This window comes from Notothenia rossii (genome assembly GCF_949606895.1).
Source record: "Notothenia rossii genome assembly, chromosome: 3".
Taxonomy (NCBI): domain Eukaryota; kingdom Metazoa; phylum Chordata; class Actinopteri; order Perciformes; family Nototheniidae; genus Notothenia; species Notothenia rossii.
Window position 1 is genome coordinate 67,833,778 of NC_136901.1, and position 14,638 is coordinate 67,848,415.

Here is a 14,638-nt window from a genome sequence, read left to right on the forward strand (position 1 = left end):
AACCTATGGCCTCCTGCCCACCACCTGCCATCAGAACAGACTGCAGCTCCACTGTTACTGTTCTCTCCACTGAGGCCATCATCATCTCAGTCTGTTGGTTTCCACAGTTTTGCATTCAGCACATTATGCTCTATACCACCCACCTAAAACTTCAGAAAAAGGGATGGCCCTTAATGATTATTTTGTGGAGGTTATTCTGAGTGTAGCCCTCACAAAGTGCATTACTGTGTGTGTGTGTGTGTGTGTGTGTGTGTGTGTGTGTGTGTGTGTGTGTGTGTGTGTGTGTGTGTGTGTGTGTGTGTGTGTGTGTGTGTGTGTGTGTGTGTGTGTGTGTGTGTGTGTGTGTGTGTGTGTGTGTGTGTGTGTGTGTGTGTGTGTGTGTGTGTGTGTGTGTGTGTGTGTGTGTGTGTGTGTGATGGTCTGCAGTTTGGGCTGTCTGCTCGGCACAGCCCAAACTGAATAAAAGTAGCAGATCTTCAGCAGAGTGAATCAGCACATTTAAGCTTTTTCCAATTTAGACTTGGACTATCCTTTTATGTTGGGCATGTCTTTCACAGAGATTTTTTCAAAGTCTTTGCTTCTTGGTTCTGCTCAATATTCTGGCCAAGGAGTGGATATAGTTTCCTAATTACCTTGCACATAAAAAGACTGAATCTCACTTGTAAAAAATGCATTTAATAAAAAATACAACACAACAATGTACTAACTCTGATGCTACTTCTTTACCAAGTTACTGTAATTGCAATGTTCCTTATAGCAACAGAACATAAATCCTCATTTGCTGTCAGTGCCTTAAGCTAAAAAAAAAGTGCTCCAGCGAGTCCAGACTGAAACAACCAATATTCATTTTGTCTACCTCTATTTCAAAGACAGTTGTATTGCTGTAGTATGTGCGTTTACTAAAACACTATAATGAGAGCTGGGAGCACTGGTGCTGAAGACGGACAGAGTTAGGAGGCTATTTGGGGAGTGAGAAGCAGTGCTGGATCACCACCAGCCGCAGAACAAAGAAGGCTTTATCCCCATATGCCTGACAACAGGGATGAGGAATATGACAATATATACTGCGAGACAACATATATTTGTCAAGAGTCAGAGAGATGGCAAAGTATACTATGGAAGCAACTCCATATTGCAATACTGTGATGTTATTGCACATCATTGAGCATAAACGTTTCTTGACAACACCAGAGTTTTATTATTATTTTCAACGTGAGTGACTCAGATTTATCAGGTATTGAATTTTAGTTGACACCCTAAATCACAGAAAACATAACAAGAATCGACAACTCGACCCTCTACTCACTCTCCCCCACCCCCTCCCCCCCCCCGCGGTGGTTTTGAAATGCTCCCGATTTCTGAGGTCTCAAGGTTGGCCTACCCACCTTTAAGCTGTCTTTGGCTTTTTTCTGCTGTAACAAGGTACATTTCCCCTCTGTGGGACTAATAAAGGTATTCTGATTCTATTGGAACTTCATAATGGAATTTGATCGCACCGACATATTGCTGTTTAAGAAAACTTCAGTCTGCACCAAATAATAAAGTGTTCTTGCAAGGCATTAAAAAGTCTTCTTCTGTCAATACAAATGTCCCAAAACTACTGTATCTTTAAACTATCTCCACACAAATCACACACATTTACACTGTTCCATATGATCTTCTTTGGAGAACTAATTTCATATTTTTTCCCACTTCTATTCACTGAGTCTTCCCTGAAACTTTCCGGAGCCCTCCTGGGGAGGCCCGCCTCTCTCTTTGAAAACCTCTGTGATAAGTGATGCTTACTCTTTGTTCGCCTGTTGCTAAAACAGTAGGCATTTTTTTTATACTGTACAGATTAGCAGACATTTTGACATCCCATGAAAGAAAAGTAGAGTGGTTACCAATAGCGATTAAAGGTGAATAATAATTGAGCCAGCATGCACAGTCCCAGCACACTAAAGCAGCTAAATGCTATTTTAATGTGTTGAACTGTTTTTCCTATTGGGTCAAATTCAAAATATCTCCTGAGAAAAAGTCCTTTTGATACAAACTTTCTGAGTCGTTATCTAATTGTTATCACTATATCAGGATGTAGGCTTATATCATTAGCTAATAAAAGGTAATCTACTACATCAAAACAGTCACACTTTTAATGTATTGTAAGGAGCCATTAGTCTGTATCCTGCATGAGTTACCTTTGTCTTATGTTGTTACTAGGGATGCCAGAAACTGACCATGTCAGTTCGAAGTATTCTTTGAACTACCGCTTTTTTCATCTTTTGTTGTGTTGTTCTCACTGTTCTTTATATCGCCAATAAATCAATCGCGCGTGTGACGGAGAGGGGGGGGGGTCGGTGTGTAGCAGGCTGCAGCAGGCAGCAGTCAGTGCGCTCTGCAGTCTGCTTCCTCCAAGTTTACAATAAAACAAACTGGTTGTGTGACAAATGGCCATTTACAATTATTAATACTATTACTATTATTAGCATTAGTCTATATTTTTGGTTGAAACTAAGCCAGGAAAAAAAAGAAAAACATAAATAATAATGTAAAAATATATAAATAAAATCTTTTTTTTTAAATAATTTTCGATTATGGAGACTGTAACGAATATTCAAAAAATCGAATAATCGCTGGCATCCCTATAGTTGTTACCAGTATTCTGTATCTGTGGTGGTGCATCACATTATACACTTAGTCTAAAATAGACTTTCAAAACATCACTTTTTCCAAAAAAAAATTGCCTACCACAAAATAAATTAAGCCTATTTTCGCAGTCTAACTCAGCTCAGTTCTCTGGTGTTTACAACTTTGTCGCTAGAAAAGTTTCCAGAAGCCTTGAGCACTCTCCTTTCAAAGAGGAGCCTGTGCATCAAATCTAGCAGGTTTTAGAGCAGACATCAGCTACTTTCCTCAGGTGCTTTCATTAGCTAACAGCTCTCCATTTCACATAACAGCTGCTGCCTCCTCCACCCCCACACAACAACGATTCAAGGGCTTTCTTAGCTATATTTAGAAGTAATTAAAAGCTAATTGTTTGTGTTTTCGCTCTTTTTTTTGGTTTCTCAAACAGGTTCTTTGGTTCCTCCCTGGGTCTCCACAGTCATGCAAAACGCACTCACTACAACTGTCAAACAAGTGCTAGCTTAAAGAAGATGTAAATATGATGTAGCTAGCTTAGCTATTAGGTTAACTCACCTTTCTTCTGACAAAAAATGTCCTTCCTTTGGTTTTTGTTTCTCTCTCCCTTTAGCTGTTTGTCTGCTAACTAGTCACCTTTAATGTAAGATAATACAATATATGCTGTGTTAATGCTATCCAACACGCTAATACGCACGGCAATTTAAAGTCAAATTAAACCCTAGCGCAGATAAGGACTAAACCATTCGCAACATTGGGGGGTACCGTTATGTACAGTACCGGCATAAATATATACAGTATTTAGTCTATATTGGCCAATGGACGCTAATTTAGTTTGTCACTTATTTATATTTTCAGCTGATGTATGCTTATTTAATAAAATAACTACTCATAACATTGAAAATGCAGAGAAAACTAGCAGAGTTATTGAAGCTACCTTCACATTGGAAGCAGTTCCACTGCTATTTTTCTAGTAAAAATCATTGTTGGACAATTGCAAATGTACCTGAAACCTGTGGAAGCCCATTTCAGCCACTGAGAGGGGACAAAATGTACTGTATCCTGCATGCATTATTATGACTTACTATCTTATTATTATGACGTAGGCCTACTATCTTATCATTATACTATCTTATTATTATTATTATTATTATTATTATTATTATTATTATTATTATTATTATTATTATGACTTACTATCTAATTTTCATCTGATCATCTGAACTTAAAAGATAAGCAGAGTCGGGCTTGGTCAGAACTTCAACGGGAGACCGCCTGTGAAGACCTGGTGCTGTAAGCTTTTATTTTATTTAGTAGCAAGTGTAAACTTTTCATTTTATTTAGTAAGTCATACTAATGAGATAGTGAGTCATAATACTGACTCAATGGAAACGCTTACTGGGACACTTAATTTTACTGAGCCATTGCTATGGTATACATGTCATCTGTTCTTATCCTACTACACTATGACAAGTCAATATGTCTGCTTTCAAAAAGGTCTATTGATATAAATCTAGAATTAAGAGTAAAAACATGTTGCTCCTGTTCTTAGTTGACAAGATCTTCCTTAATAGTCTTTTTTTTTACCTTACACATGTAAAATATCAGGCTATTATAAATCATCAGTCCTTCTCACACCGTATTAATTATAGTCAAGATTATTTTAAATCCATCACTGCCAATAGCCAATAGGCTCACTCTTTCTCACATTAGCCTTGCAACGGTGACAGCAGGATATAGCAAATGTGGAGACGCCAGTGTTTAAACCATAACCTCTAGTGAGACCATCAGCAGATGCAGCAACTTTCCATCATGTTGCATACGTGCTGTCTGTGGTCACATATTTTGATTCTCTTAAAAAAAGAATGCAACAGCTAAGGGTGGCTTACAGTTTTTTTTTGTATCTTTAGCATTTAACTTAAGTTACTGTCTGGATGTATTGTTTATTGTATGAATACAAAATAAGACATATAGCGCTGTTGTTCTGTTTCTATCAATGTCATTTTTCTTGGAGCTCCTGAATGTAAATAGAAAGCTAGAAAAAGGAAAAGGAATCCTTTGTAATAATGACGCTCCAAGTTCTCCGTATAGAAACATATTGTTGTCAAATGTAAGTGTATGAGTGAAAGTAAATTAGTTCTTGCTGTAATGTACAGTTGGCATTATGTGCTTCTGAGCTCTCAGTAGTATGTTTTTTTCCACTTGCTAGCCATAGTGGTCAACAGCATTGAATAGAACAAGCACTTAATTCATGATAAGCTATAATCAGCCTGGTGCTTTGAGACAGACCAGGCCGGCGAGGACGTTTGGAGGAGAAACACAGATGGAGTGACTAACAGTAAGTACTCTTAGCATGCAAGTATATAGTTTGTTAAAAGTAGGGCTGCATGCTATTAAAGATTATTTCGAAAATCAATCAATCTGTTCATTTAGGGATTAATCAAATATAATTTCTAAAATGCTAAACAAATTCCTTCTTCAAAACATTTCCTTGCTTGTTTGTCCAACAGACTACAAATCTAAAGGTAGTGATTAAGTAGGTCATCAGAAACATAAACGCCTTTTTTTTTTGATAATCCATTTGTGTTTTGTGCACATTTTTAAGTAAAAATGCAAAAATTGATGTGCATCTCTGTATCATGTTCTTGAAAACTCACTATCTTTGGCTGTTGTTGGACAAAACAAGGCATTTGAAGGCATCACCTCAGGCTGCGAGGAACCAAATCAGGCAATAGTCTTCACAAAGATTGATAATGGAAATAAAGATGTATTTCTAATAAACACACAGACTTTTTTCCGGAGACTGCTCCCAGTTTGACCCCTGTTAATAATGGCTAACTTTAAGGGAAATGCTCTAAATTGCCATCAAACTGTGAAAGCAGATTTACTGAAAGAAATAACGTGAAAGTAATGAACTTAGAGCCACTAACGACTCATTTGGTTCTTTATGGAACCACCAGGACCCCTGAAGCAGCACGTATTGCACAACAGAACTATAAAGAAGATCTCAGCTTAACACTGTCTGTGTCCCTGTGTGTGTGACTGAAATGTTATTTGGAGGTGATTATTTGATTGCCGGTTGCTTCCATCTTGCTCATTTCAATTGCATCAGAAGCTTCTCCCTGTTGCCATGGAGATTATTATCTTTCATAACTAACACATCCCACCTCCTCCTCATATTTGATTTGACAACCATGGTTTGTAACTGTTTAAAACAGCAAGATATTCATTAATGCAGAAAATACTCTAATTAGCTTTCTTTTTTTTGACAGCATGATAGAGCAATAGTCGGTAGGTTTTTTACCGAGGCAGAACTTAGAATAGGAAATGAGTTACTGGTGCCGTTGTCGGTAGCAATATTCTTCAAGATGCAATCTTTATCTGTCCTCTATCTCTCCTTAAATGCCCCGTTCGCTATCATAATGCCTGCTTCTCATATCTGATGGCCGTGTTGTGCTTAATAACAAGCTACGAGTGCAGGAGGGAGGGGTACTTTGGGAGATAAACAAATTAACAAAGCTATTCGCAGCCCCTGCAACACCAGGGGGCATGGGGGGGAGGAGAGAGGGCAGTGAAGAAAGAGAAAAGGGCTGCCTTAGCTAATCACAACAGGGGGCATACAGTACGCTGCAATCACTTAGGCACAGCATTATCTCTACAATCATGCATCCTCCTATTATAATGCTAATTGGAAACCTTAATTTCACACATAATATGATCGCCTCATTATTTGCCAGGCTTACTCTTACCCAATTTAATAAGAACGTGTCGGTGAGGTGATAACTGGTTCCAAACTGTCAAAAGAAATTGCTACAAATCATCAATGTCACATGTGTTTTTTTAGTTCTGGTGCAAAGACCCCGCTGTTAGTCTACTGGTCACACAGCCCCTCCACTTAGCACGTGAGATCAGCACCGTTACATGCTGAGCCACGGATGACTGCGGCAAGAAGTGTAAAGTTTGGCTGAGTGTCATGAAAAGAAGGGAAGATTCAGCCAAATGTAACAGCTGCGCGAAGATGATTTACACGAAGGAGGAGAAGCATCTCCAGCAATCGGAAATGTTGGGCTCCAGCCTGGCAAGACTGCAAAGGAATATGTCCTTTCTATTTTGTATGTTGCCAAGTATGTCTTGATTCAGTCAGAAATATCTGTAGTATAGGCCATAGGGATGTTGGGTTTAACGTTTGTAACGATGTAGGGTTGTGGCTTTAATAGGAATATTTATTTGGTTAATCTTCTTGTATAAGTTAATCTATCTATAATTGATTACATCATTCGGTCTTTTAATGTATAATAAATGTAAATATTGGCCATTACATTTTCTTAAACCCAAGATAATGTAATCATTGTTTCTATTGTCTGACAAAAGTTCATAATTGAGGTCCTGGAAACAAGGTAACAATTGTAATCTTTGCTTGAAAATTAATAATTGTTGTTGACTTCTAATCTAGTTTCACATGTAATGCATGTTATGGGCCAGTAACATGACAAATGTATAAGAAACATGAACAATAATATAATAAATATATAGTTATTTCCTGAGAAACAGTATCATTAAAAATGTAATATTAAATATGTACACTATAACAACTGCCTGAGTAAGTGCAATAGAATTCCAGGAGCTGATTATATTTGGAATAAAGAGTCCTTCATTATCATAGTCATTATCATATTTTAAAGACTTTAAATATGATAATTAATTCAGGGTCTTATTATAATTTTTTATGATGTTAGGAATTAATATTCAATAGGAACCAGATTTAATGAGGGACAGACTCAAATCAATAAATATAAGCATGGCTATAATTTGATGAAAAAAAGCCAAACTATTGGGGAAGATTTATTTTTTCCTCGCTCCTCCTGTGTGAGAGTGTGTAAATTAATTTCTTGAAATGACTGAAACCTTATGTAATGAGAGGACCTAATCATCTGGTGGCCTGTGTCTCAACCTCTCCAGAAAAAGACATTAAGTCCATGACCGCTTTAATCTTCACATTTGAATATCTTTGATTTACAGGCGAACATATCATCCATGCTTACATCCCATACGTCTTGGTGCCGTTGCCATGGTGATGTCAACACGGAGATCGATCATTGCCAAGCAGGAGTTGAGCATGACACCAATTAAAAGGTGATGTCGTCTCCGAGTCATCACTCACACTCCTCACTAATGCACTAATTACCGGGGCCGGGACATTAATGGAATAGCATGGTTCAGCCTGGGGATTAATCTGCATGGATTCACCAGTGTGTGCTGGTGTGTGTGATGTCTGCCTGTGATGTGTGTGTATGTGTGTGTGTGTGTGTGTGTGTGTGTGTGTGTGTGTGTGTGTGTGTGTGTGTGTGTGTGTGTGTGTGTGTGTGTGTGTGTGTGTGTGTGTGCGTGTGTGTGTGTGTGTGTGTGTGTGTGTGTGTGTGTGTGTGTGTGTGTGTGTGTGTGTGTGTGTGTGTGTGTGTGTGTGTGTGTGTGATTAATTCGAGCCCCCGCCTGCTCCGCCGTGACCTTGAGCACCACAACGGGAGGGAAATTAAGCGGTTGGGAAGAGGGTTGGGATATCTGCTCTTAGGGCGGAGGAGGGAAGACGATGTGCCGAGGTGGAGGGGCCCGGCCAAGGTTGAGGGTGGAAGGGGAATTTGAAGGGGATCGATGAATACATTTTTGGGTTTGACATTGACAGAATCAGCCGACGATCTTCCAGATAACTCCAGAAACTTGCTAGATTTAAAAGATCCAAGTTAATTACCAAATTAGTTTGAATCTCAGGAACTGATCAGATGATTTACTCAAGGAAAAGTATCAATACAGCTACCAATATAGTTTAAAATGTTAAACAAACTAGTTTTGAAAAAAAAAATCAAACAATAGGCTAATTGACTTGGAAAGACGTGAATGAAAAATTGTCAAAAACCTGAATAGTTAAATGTTAAAAAGTTAGAAAAAGTAATAAAGAATGTGTTTGTGTTTGTGTAGCTGTGGGTGTGTGACATAAAAACCCTGCATGACTTAGGACTTACTGGATGTGGGCATTCATCATGGAATAATTACCATTTGTGTGCGCTTTAGTCCAGGACAGCTCATTTAAAATGTGGACTGTATTCATAAAGAGGGTCACATTTGGAATACAGCCTGCTGTTTTTAAAGCCAACACCTTCAGAGTAAGAGTGTAATATTTACAGCAGACCTGCTCTGATCCATATCGATTTCCTTTTCTGTTTTTGTTTTTACTTTATTACCCTTTGAAGCCTGCAACATTTTGAATTTGTAAACATTTTTGTTCTCTCTCTTTTGTTATTGATTCCTTTTTTTGTTTAATTAGGCAGTTTCTTGACAAGCCTTCCAATTTCCGAGTCCCTCTAGCGATCTGTTTTCAAAATGTTGATTTCAAAGGAAACAAAAAGCATATCTCCCAGTTCAGCTATGCACGGAGAGAATGGTGAGGGCTCGATGGTTGATGTGTGCGCTGTAACTCACCGATGACGTATGTGAGCAGCAGGGCCAGGGTGAGGGTGAGCAGCGACGCAGACAGCGCTGTGCACTTCCAGTTGCAGCAGCGGTGAGGTTTGTTGAAGGTAAACAGTGGTCTGGTCACACTGCTGCGAGGGAGGGGCCGGGGTGGGGGGGAGTACACGGTCCCGGAGGTCAGGGGGTAACCCTGCCCCGCCCCGGACAGTAGAGCCGAAGAACCAGAGCCCTGCTTGAACAGGAAGTGTCTGTTGGAGAAAAAAGAAAAGAAAATGTCATTCTCATCTGGATACAACTGTCCAGAAAGTGGGGAAATGCCACTGGGTGGAAGAATACAGCTATCTTTATAGTACTGGGTTTATTTAAAGATCATCCAACACAGGTTACAATGTGTTGGAAAAAGAAGCGAAGAGGAACAAAAAGTATTGCATTGAAAGCTGAGCAGAAAGCAATATAAATAGAAATAAAAATAAGTTACCATTCTCAGGAAAACATAAATAGATACTTCCTGACCCTTTGGCATATTTCGCATTGCCTGTGGTAAGGATTCATATATGCAATAATTGTTCTTGCATGTGTAATGCGTATTCATGCATAATAATCACTTATGCAGCATATATTATTTTAAATGTATGCACATGCATTACTCTTTACTTACCACCAACAATGAGAGGTTATGAAAAAGCAGCAGTATGTACTTCACTTTACTTACCACATACAATGGTAACTTAAAAACACTATGGGTGCTTTATTTTACAGGTATTCATAATGTAGTGTAAGCCTCATCAAGGCAAGGCAAGTTTATTTATATAGCACCTTTCAACACAAGGCAATTCAAAGTGCTTCACAAAAATGAAAGACATTAAGAATATTAAGAAACATATTATAAAATGGCATTTAAAAACACCTCTACTTTATAACTAGTCAAAAGCATCCAAAAAAAATACTTATATGGGTCAAATATTGTTTTATAGTGTTTTATGACCCTTTATATAGGGATATAGTCAGAAATAATTATGTGTTTTCATGAATGGTGTCATGAAGTGTTATGAATGCATTATAATTGGCTATGAATGCCTTCAAAGTGCACAACAGATGTGAGCTTTATAAAAAAAGTGTAATTTAAATGACTTGCTTTTGTTATGTTAAAGACATTGTACAACTCGTGAATGAACTAGCTACCCAGCTAATGTTAACGTTTTTTTCAATGAAGTTTGTGTTGAAATGTTTGTTAAAATAATGTACACATATTTCTATATTTCCTTTATTATTTTAAAGTGGCCAGGACATTTTCATACACATTTCAGTTGACACTGAGCTGCTGCTCGACCTGCTTTTCAACACAAACTAAACCCAACCTAATTGAATTTAAACAATATAATTAGATGTTCATTGGTAATTACAGTGGATTCTTAGCTCAATCAAAAACAAACACTTCACATAATTACAATGTCATAATGTATCAATATGCTATTGTAGAAAAAACCCATTTTGGGTTTCTATACTGTTTGATACACATTTCTAGCAGGCAAATATGATGCAAACTCACACCAAAGGATGAAATAAAGAAGGTGCAAATCATGAACTGTCTTTCTCAAGTGAGGATTCAGAGCGATAAGACAGGCAGAGAAAGAACAAAGAGTAGAGAAATGAACGAAGAGATTGTAATGTAGAAGGCAGAGACAAGAGGATATGAGGGAGAGGGAGCAGGTTATGGAAAAGTAATGTAATCTTTTATTTCCGTGTAGCGCTGCTGTCTTATATATAAGGGGAAAAGAGTCCGATTCGTATTTCACTCCCTGCCTTGGTGTTTGGCTTAGGTTTTCAAAAAGTATGCTTTGGCTTTTAACGTTACAAGAGAAAAGGCTCAGATGATGATGCGTTTGGCAAACGTAATGCTATCTGGGGGGGTTGGCCGGGATTTTTGGAGAGCAAACTTCCCCCAATCCAATATAAAGCAGGATGAAGCAGCTAATTATACCCTAACTCTGAAATACTACAAAGTGGATATGCTAGATCGGGAGAGTGCTTTTAATTCATTAAATAATGACACCATCCCTGTTACTCCCAAGGCTCATGCACTGTTGCTAGTTACAGTATTATGCTAATGATAGCAGCTGATATTCAAGCATAAACAAATAGGTGGGAAGTAGTGGAGTACAAATACTTTGTTACTGTACTTAAGTACATTTTTCTGGTATCAGTACTTTACTCCACTACTTATTTTTCTGACGACTTTTTACTTTGACTTCTTACATTTTTAACACAAATACCTGTACTTTCTACTTCTTACATTTTGAACACAAATACCTGTACTTTCTATTTCTTACATTTTCAAAACAGGTTTGTTACTTTAGTTTTAATCTGTGTTTAGTGGCCTGATCATTATTATTTAGAGTCATTTGATTTGAACACGATCCGTGTATCCATCATTTCCTGGTCTTCTCTAAAGAAGAGGGACCTTTGAATTCCATGCCGTCACAGTAACCCATCCTATACAATTAACCATTGTTGTTCTCTACCGTCCACCAGGCGCCTTGGGGGACTTCTTGGAGGAGTTAGATAATCTCCTCTCACACATCCCTGAAACTGGCCCTCCCGCTGTACTTCTCGGAGATTTCAACCTCCAGACAGGGAAGATATCTGAACTAACATCTCTGTTAACCACCTTTGCTTTCTCACTGTCTCCATCCCCACCAACTCATAAAGCTGGCAATGTCCTTGATCTCATATTCTCAAGGAACTGCTCTACTTCTAACCTCTCTGTAAACCCGCTCCACACATCCGATCACTTCTTCATTTCATTCTCTCTACCCCTTTCCAAACATAACAACCTAATCTCTTCTAACTCTGCTCCTGTCCGCCGTAACCTCCGTTCCCTCTCCCCCTCTACCTTTGCCTCATCGGTGCTCTCAGCCCTCCCTTCCTCTGACTCGTTCCAACTCCTGCCTCCAAACACTGCTGCAAAAACTCTCCTCTCGACTCTCTCATCCTCTCTGGACTTTCTCTGTCCTCTCACATCGCGGCCGGCTCGTCAGTCCCCTCCTGCTCCCTGGCTAAATGATGCACTGCGTGCTAATAGAACCATCCTTCGGGCAGCAGAGCGGAAATGGTGGAAATCCAAACACCATGACGACCTCCTAACCTATCAGGCTCTCCTCTCCTCTTTCTCTGCTTCCATCTCTCAGGCAAAAAGCACTTTCTTTCAAGATAAGATCCAATCTTCCTATTCCAATCCCCAAAAACTATTTTCTATCTTCTCCACCCTCTTGGACCCCCCCAAAGCACCTCCCCCCTCCTCCCTTCTGTCAAGCGACTTTGTTAACCATTTTGAAAAAAAGGTTGATGATATTCGCTCTTCTTTTTCTGACTCACCTTTACTCACCGCTGGGTCACCAGACCCTCCCTTCACCCACACACTGACCTCCTTCACCTCTGGGTCACCAGACCCTCCCTTCACCCACACACTGACCTCCTTCTCCCCTCTCTCTCCAAGTGAGGTTCTTACCCTCGTTACCTCTGCCCGTCCTACCACCTGTTCTCTGGACCCTATCCCCTCAAACCTCCTTCAGACTATCGCTCCTGATATTCTACCATTTCTCACCCATTTCATCAACACTTCTCTAACTTCTGGTCACTTTCCAAACAGTCTCAAGGAGGCAAGAGTAAACCCTCTCCTTAAGAAACCCACTCTCAACCCGTCTGATATTATAAACTACAGGCCCGTCTCTCTCCTCCCGTTCCTGTCTAAAACACTTGAACGCGCTGTCTTTAAACAACTCTCCTCTTATCTCCATCAGAACAACCTTCTGGATCCGCACCAGTCTGGTTTCAAGGCAGGTCACTCAACAGAAACTGCTCTCCTTGCTGTCTCTGACAAACTGCACACTGCTAAAGCAGCCTCCCTCTCCTCTGTCATCATCCTTCTGGACCTGTCTGCTGCATTCGACACGGTGAACCATCGGATCCTCCTTCGCACTGTCCAAGAACTTGGAGTTTCAGGCACTGCACTTTCCCTCCTCACCTCATACCTCAACGACCGCACCTACAGGGTTACTTGGAGAGGGTCCGAGTCCGACCCTTGTCAATTAACTACAGGGGTCCCTCAGGGCTCGGTTCTTGGTCCCCTCCTCTTCTCCCTGTACACAAACTCGCTCGGGTCTGTCATTAGCCCGCATGGTTTTTCATACCACTGCTACGCTGACGACACCCAACTAATTCTGTCCTTTCCCCGCTCAGAGACCCAGGTCGTCGCACGCATCTCTGCTTGCCTAGCAGACGTCTCTCGGTGGATGTCTGCTCATCACCTCAAGCTCAACCTTGACAAGACTGAACTGCTCTTCCTTCCGGGAAAAGATTGTCCCACTCTTGACCTAACAATCAACATCGGCACCTCTGTTGTTTCCCCGACTCAGACTGCAAGGAATCTGGGTGTGGTCCTAGATAACAAACTGTCCTTCACTGCAAACATCGCTGCTACAACCCGCTGCTGCAGATACACGCTTTACAACATCAGGAGGATACGTCCCCAGCTGACCCAGACATCAGCGCAGATTCTGGTCCAGGCTCTCGTCATCTCACGCCTAGACTACTGCAACTCCCTCCTGGCTGGTCTACCTGCATGTGCCATCCGACCTCTGCAGCTCATCCAGAATGCAGCGGCTCGTCTGGTCTTCAACCTTCCCAAATTCTCCCACACCACACCGCTCCTCCGCTCCCTTCACTGGCTTCCAGTAACTGCTAGAATCCACTTCAAGACACTGGTACTTGCGTACCATGCTGCGAATGGATCTGGCCCTTCCTACATCCAGGACATGGTTAAACCGTACACCCCAGCACGTGCACTCCGCTCTGCATCAGCCAAACAGCTCGCTGCACCCGCACTGCGAGGGGGACCCAAGTTCCCGTCAACAAAAACACGTGGGTTTGCTATCCTGGCTCCAAAATGGTGGAATGAGCTCCCCATTGAAATCAGGACAGCAGATAGCTTACACATCTTCCGACGCAAACTGAAAACTCATCTCTTTAGACTCCACTTCGAGCGATAGAATTACTAACAAAGCACTTATATACTAATAAAGGGCTGGCTTTCTAAATGCCAGTTGAGTAGCACTTGAAATGTTTGGCTCTATGAAACCTGATGTACTTATATGATTCTGTTTTCTTAAAGGTTGTATCTTCCTGGTCGAATGCACTTATTGTAAGTCGCTTTGGATAAAAGCGTCAGCTAAATGCAATGTAATGTAATGTAATGTAATGGGACCAATGAAAACTTTGTAATTTTGCCGTTTTTCAGAATCGAAACATTTATTAGCTAACAATGACATTATTGTTCTATTAATATAAATGGAGGTCAGGTACTCTTACATTAAAACAGCTGGTAGTTATATGGGATTAGTTTTGTTTAATAAAGATAAAGCAGCACTTTCTAAGAATCAAGCAAAACTAAGAGTTTAAGAGAAAAAAAAACATGACAATGCAAGCTAAGTAGCCTAACAGCAGGGACAGTTAGCTACATACAGTAGCTAGCAGTGAGTGAGCGTTCAGACACCGG

At 40.2% G+C, this 14,638-nt stretch overlaps 1 protein-coding gene across 1 annotated transcript in view; it reads right to left on the reverse strand.

Annotated features, from left to right (window-relative positions):
• tenm1 (teneurin transmembrane protein 1) overlaps positions 1 to 14,638 on the reverse strand; it is a 217,906-nt gene that overhangs the window by 130,846 nt on the left and 72,422 nt on the right. The window contains 1 exon segment of the mRNA XM_079670275.1: positions 9,094 to 9,332. Coding sequence (XP_079526401.1) covers positions 9,094 to 9,332 — 239 coding nt within the window.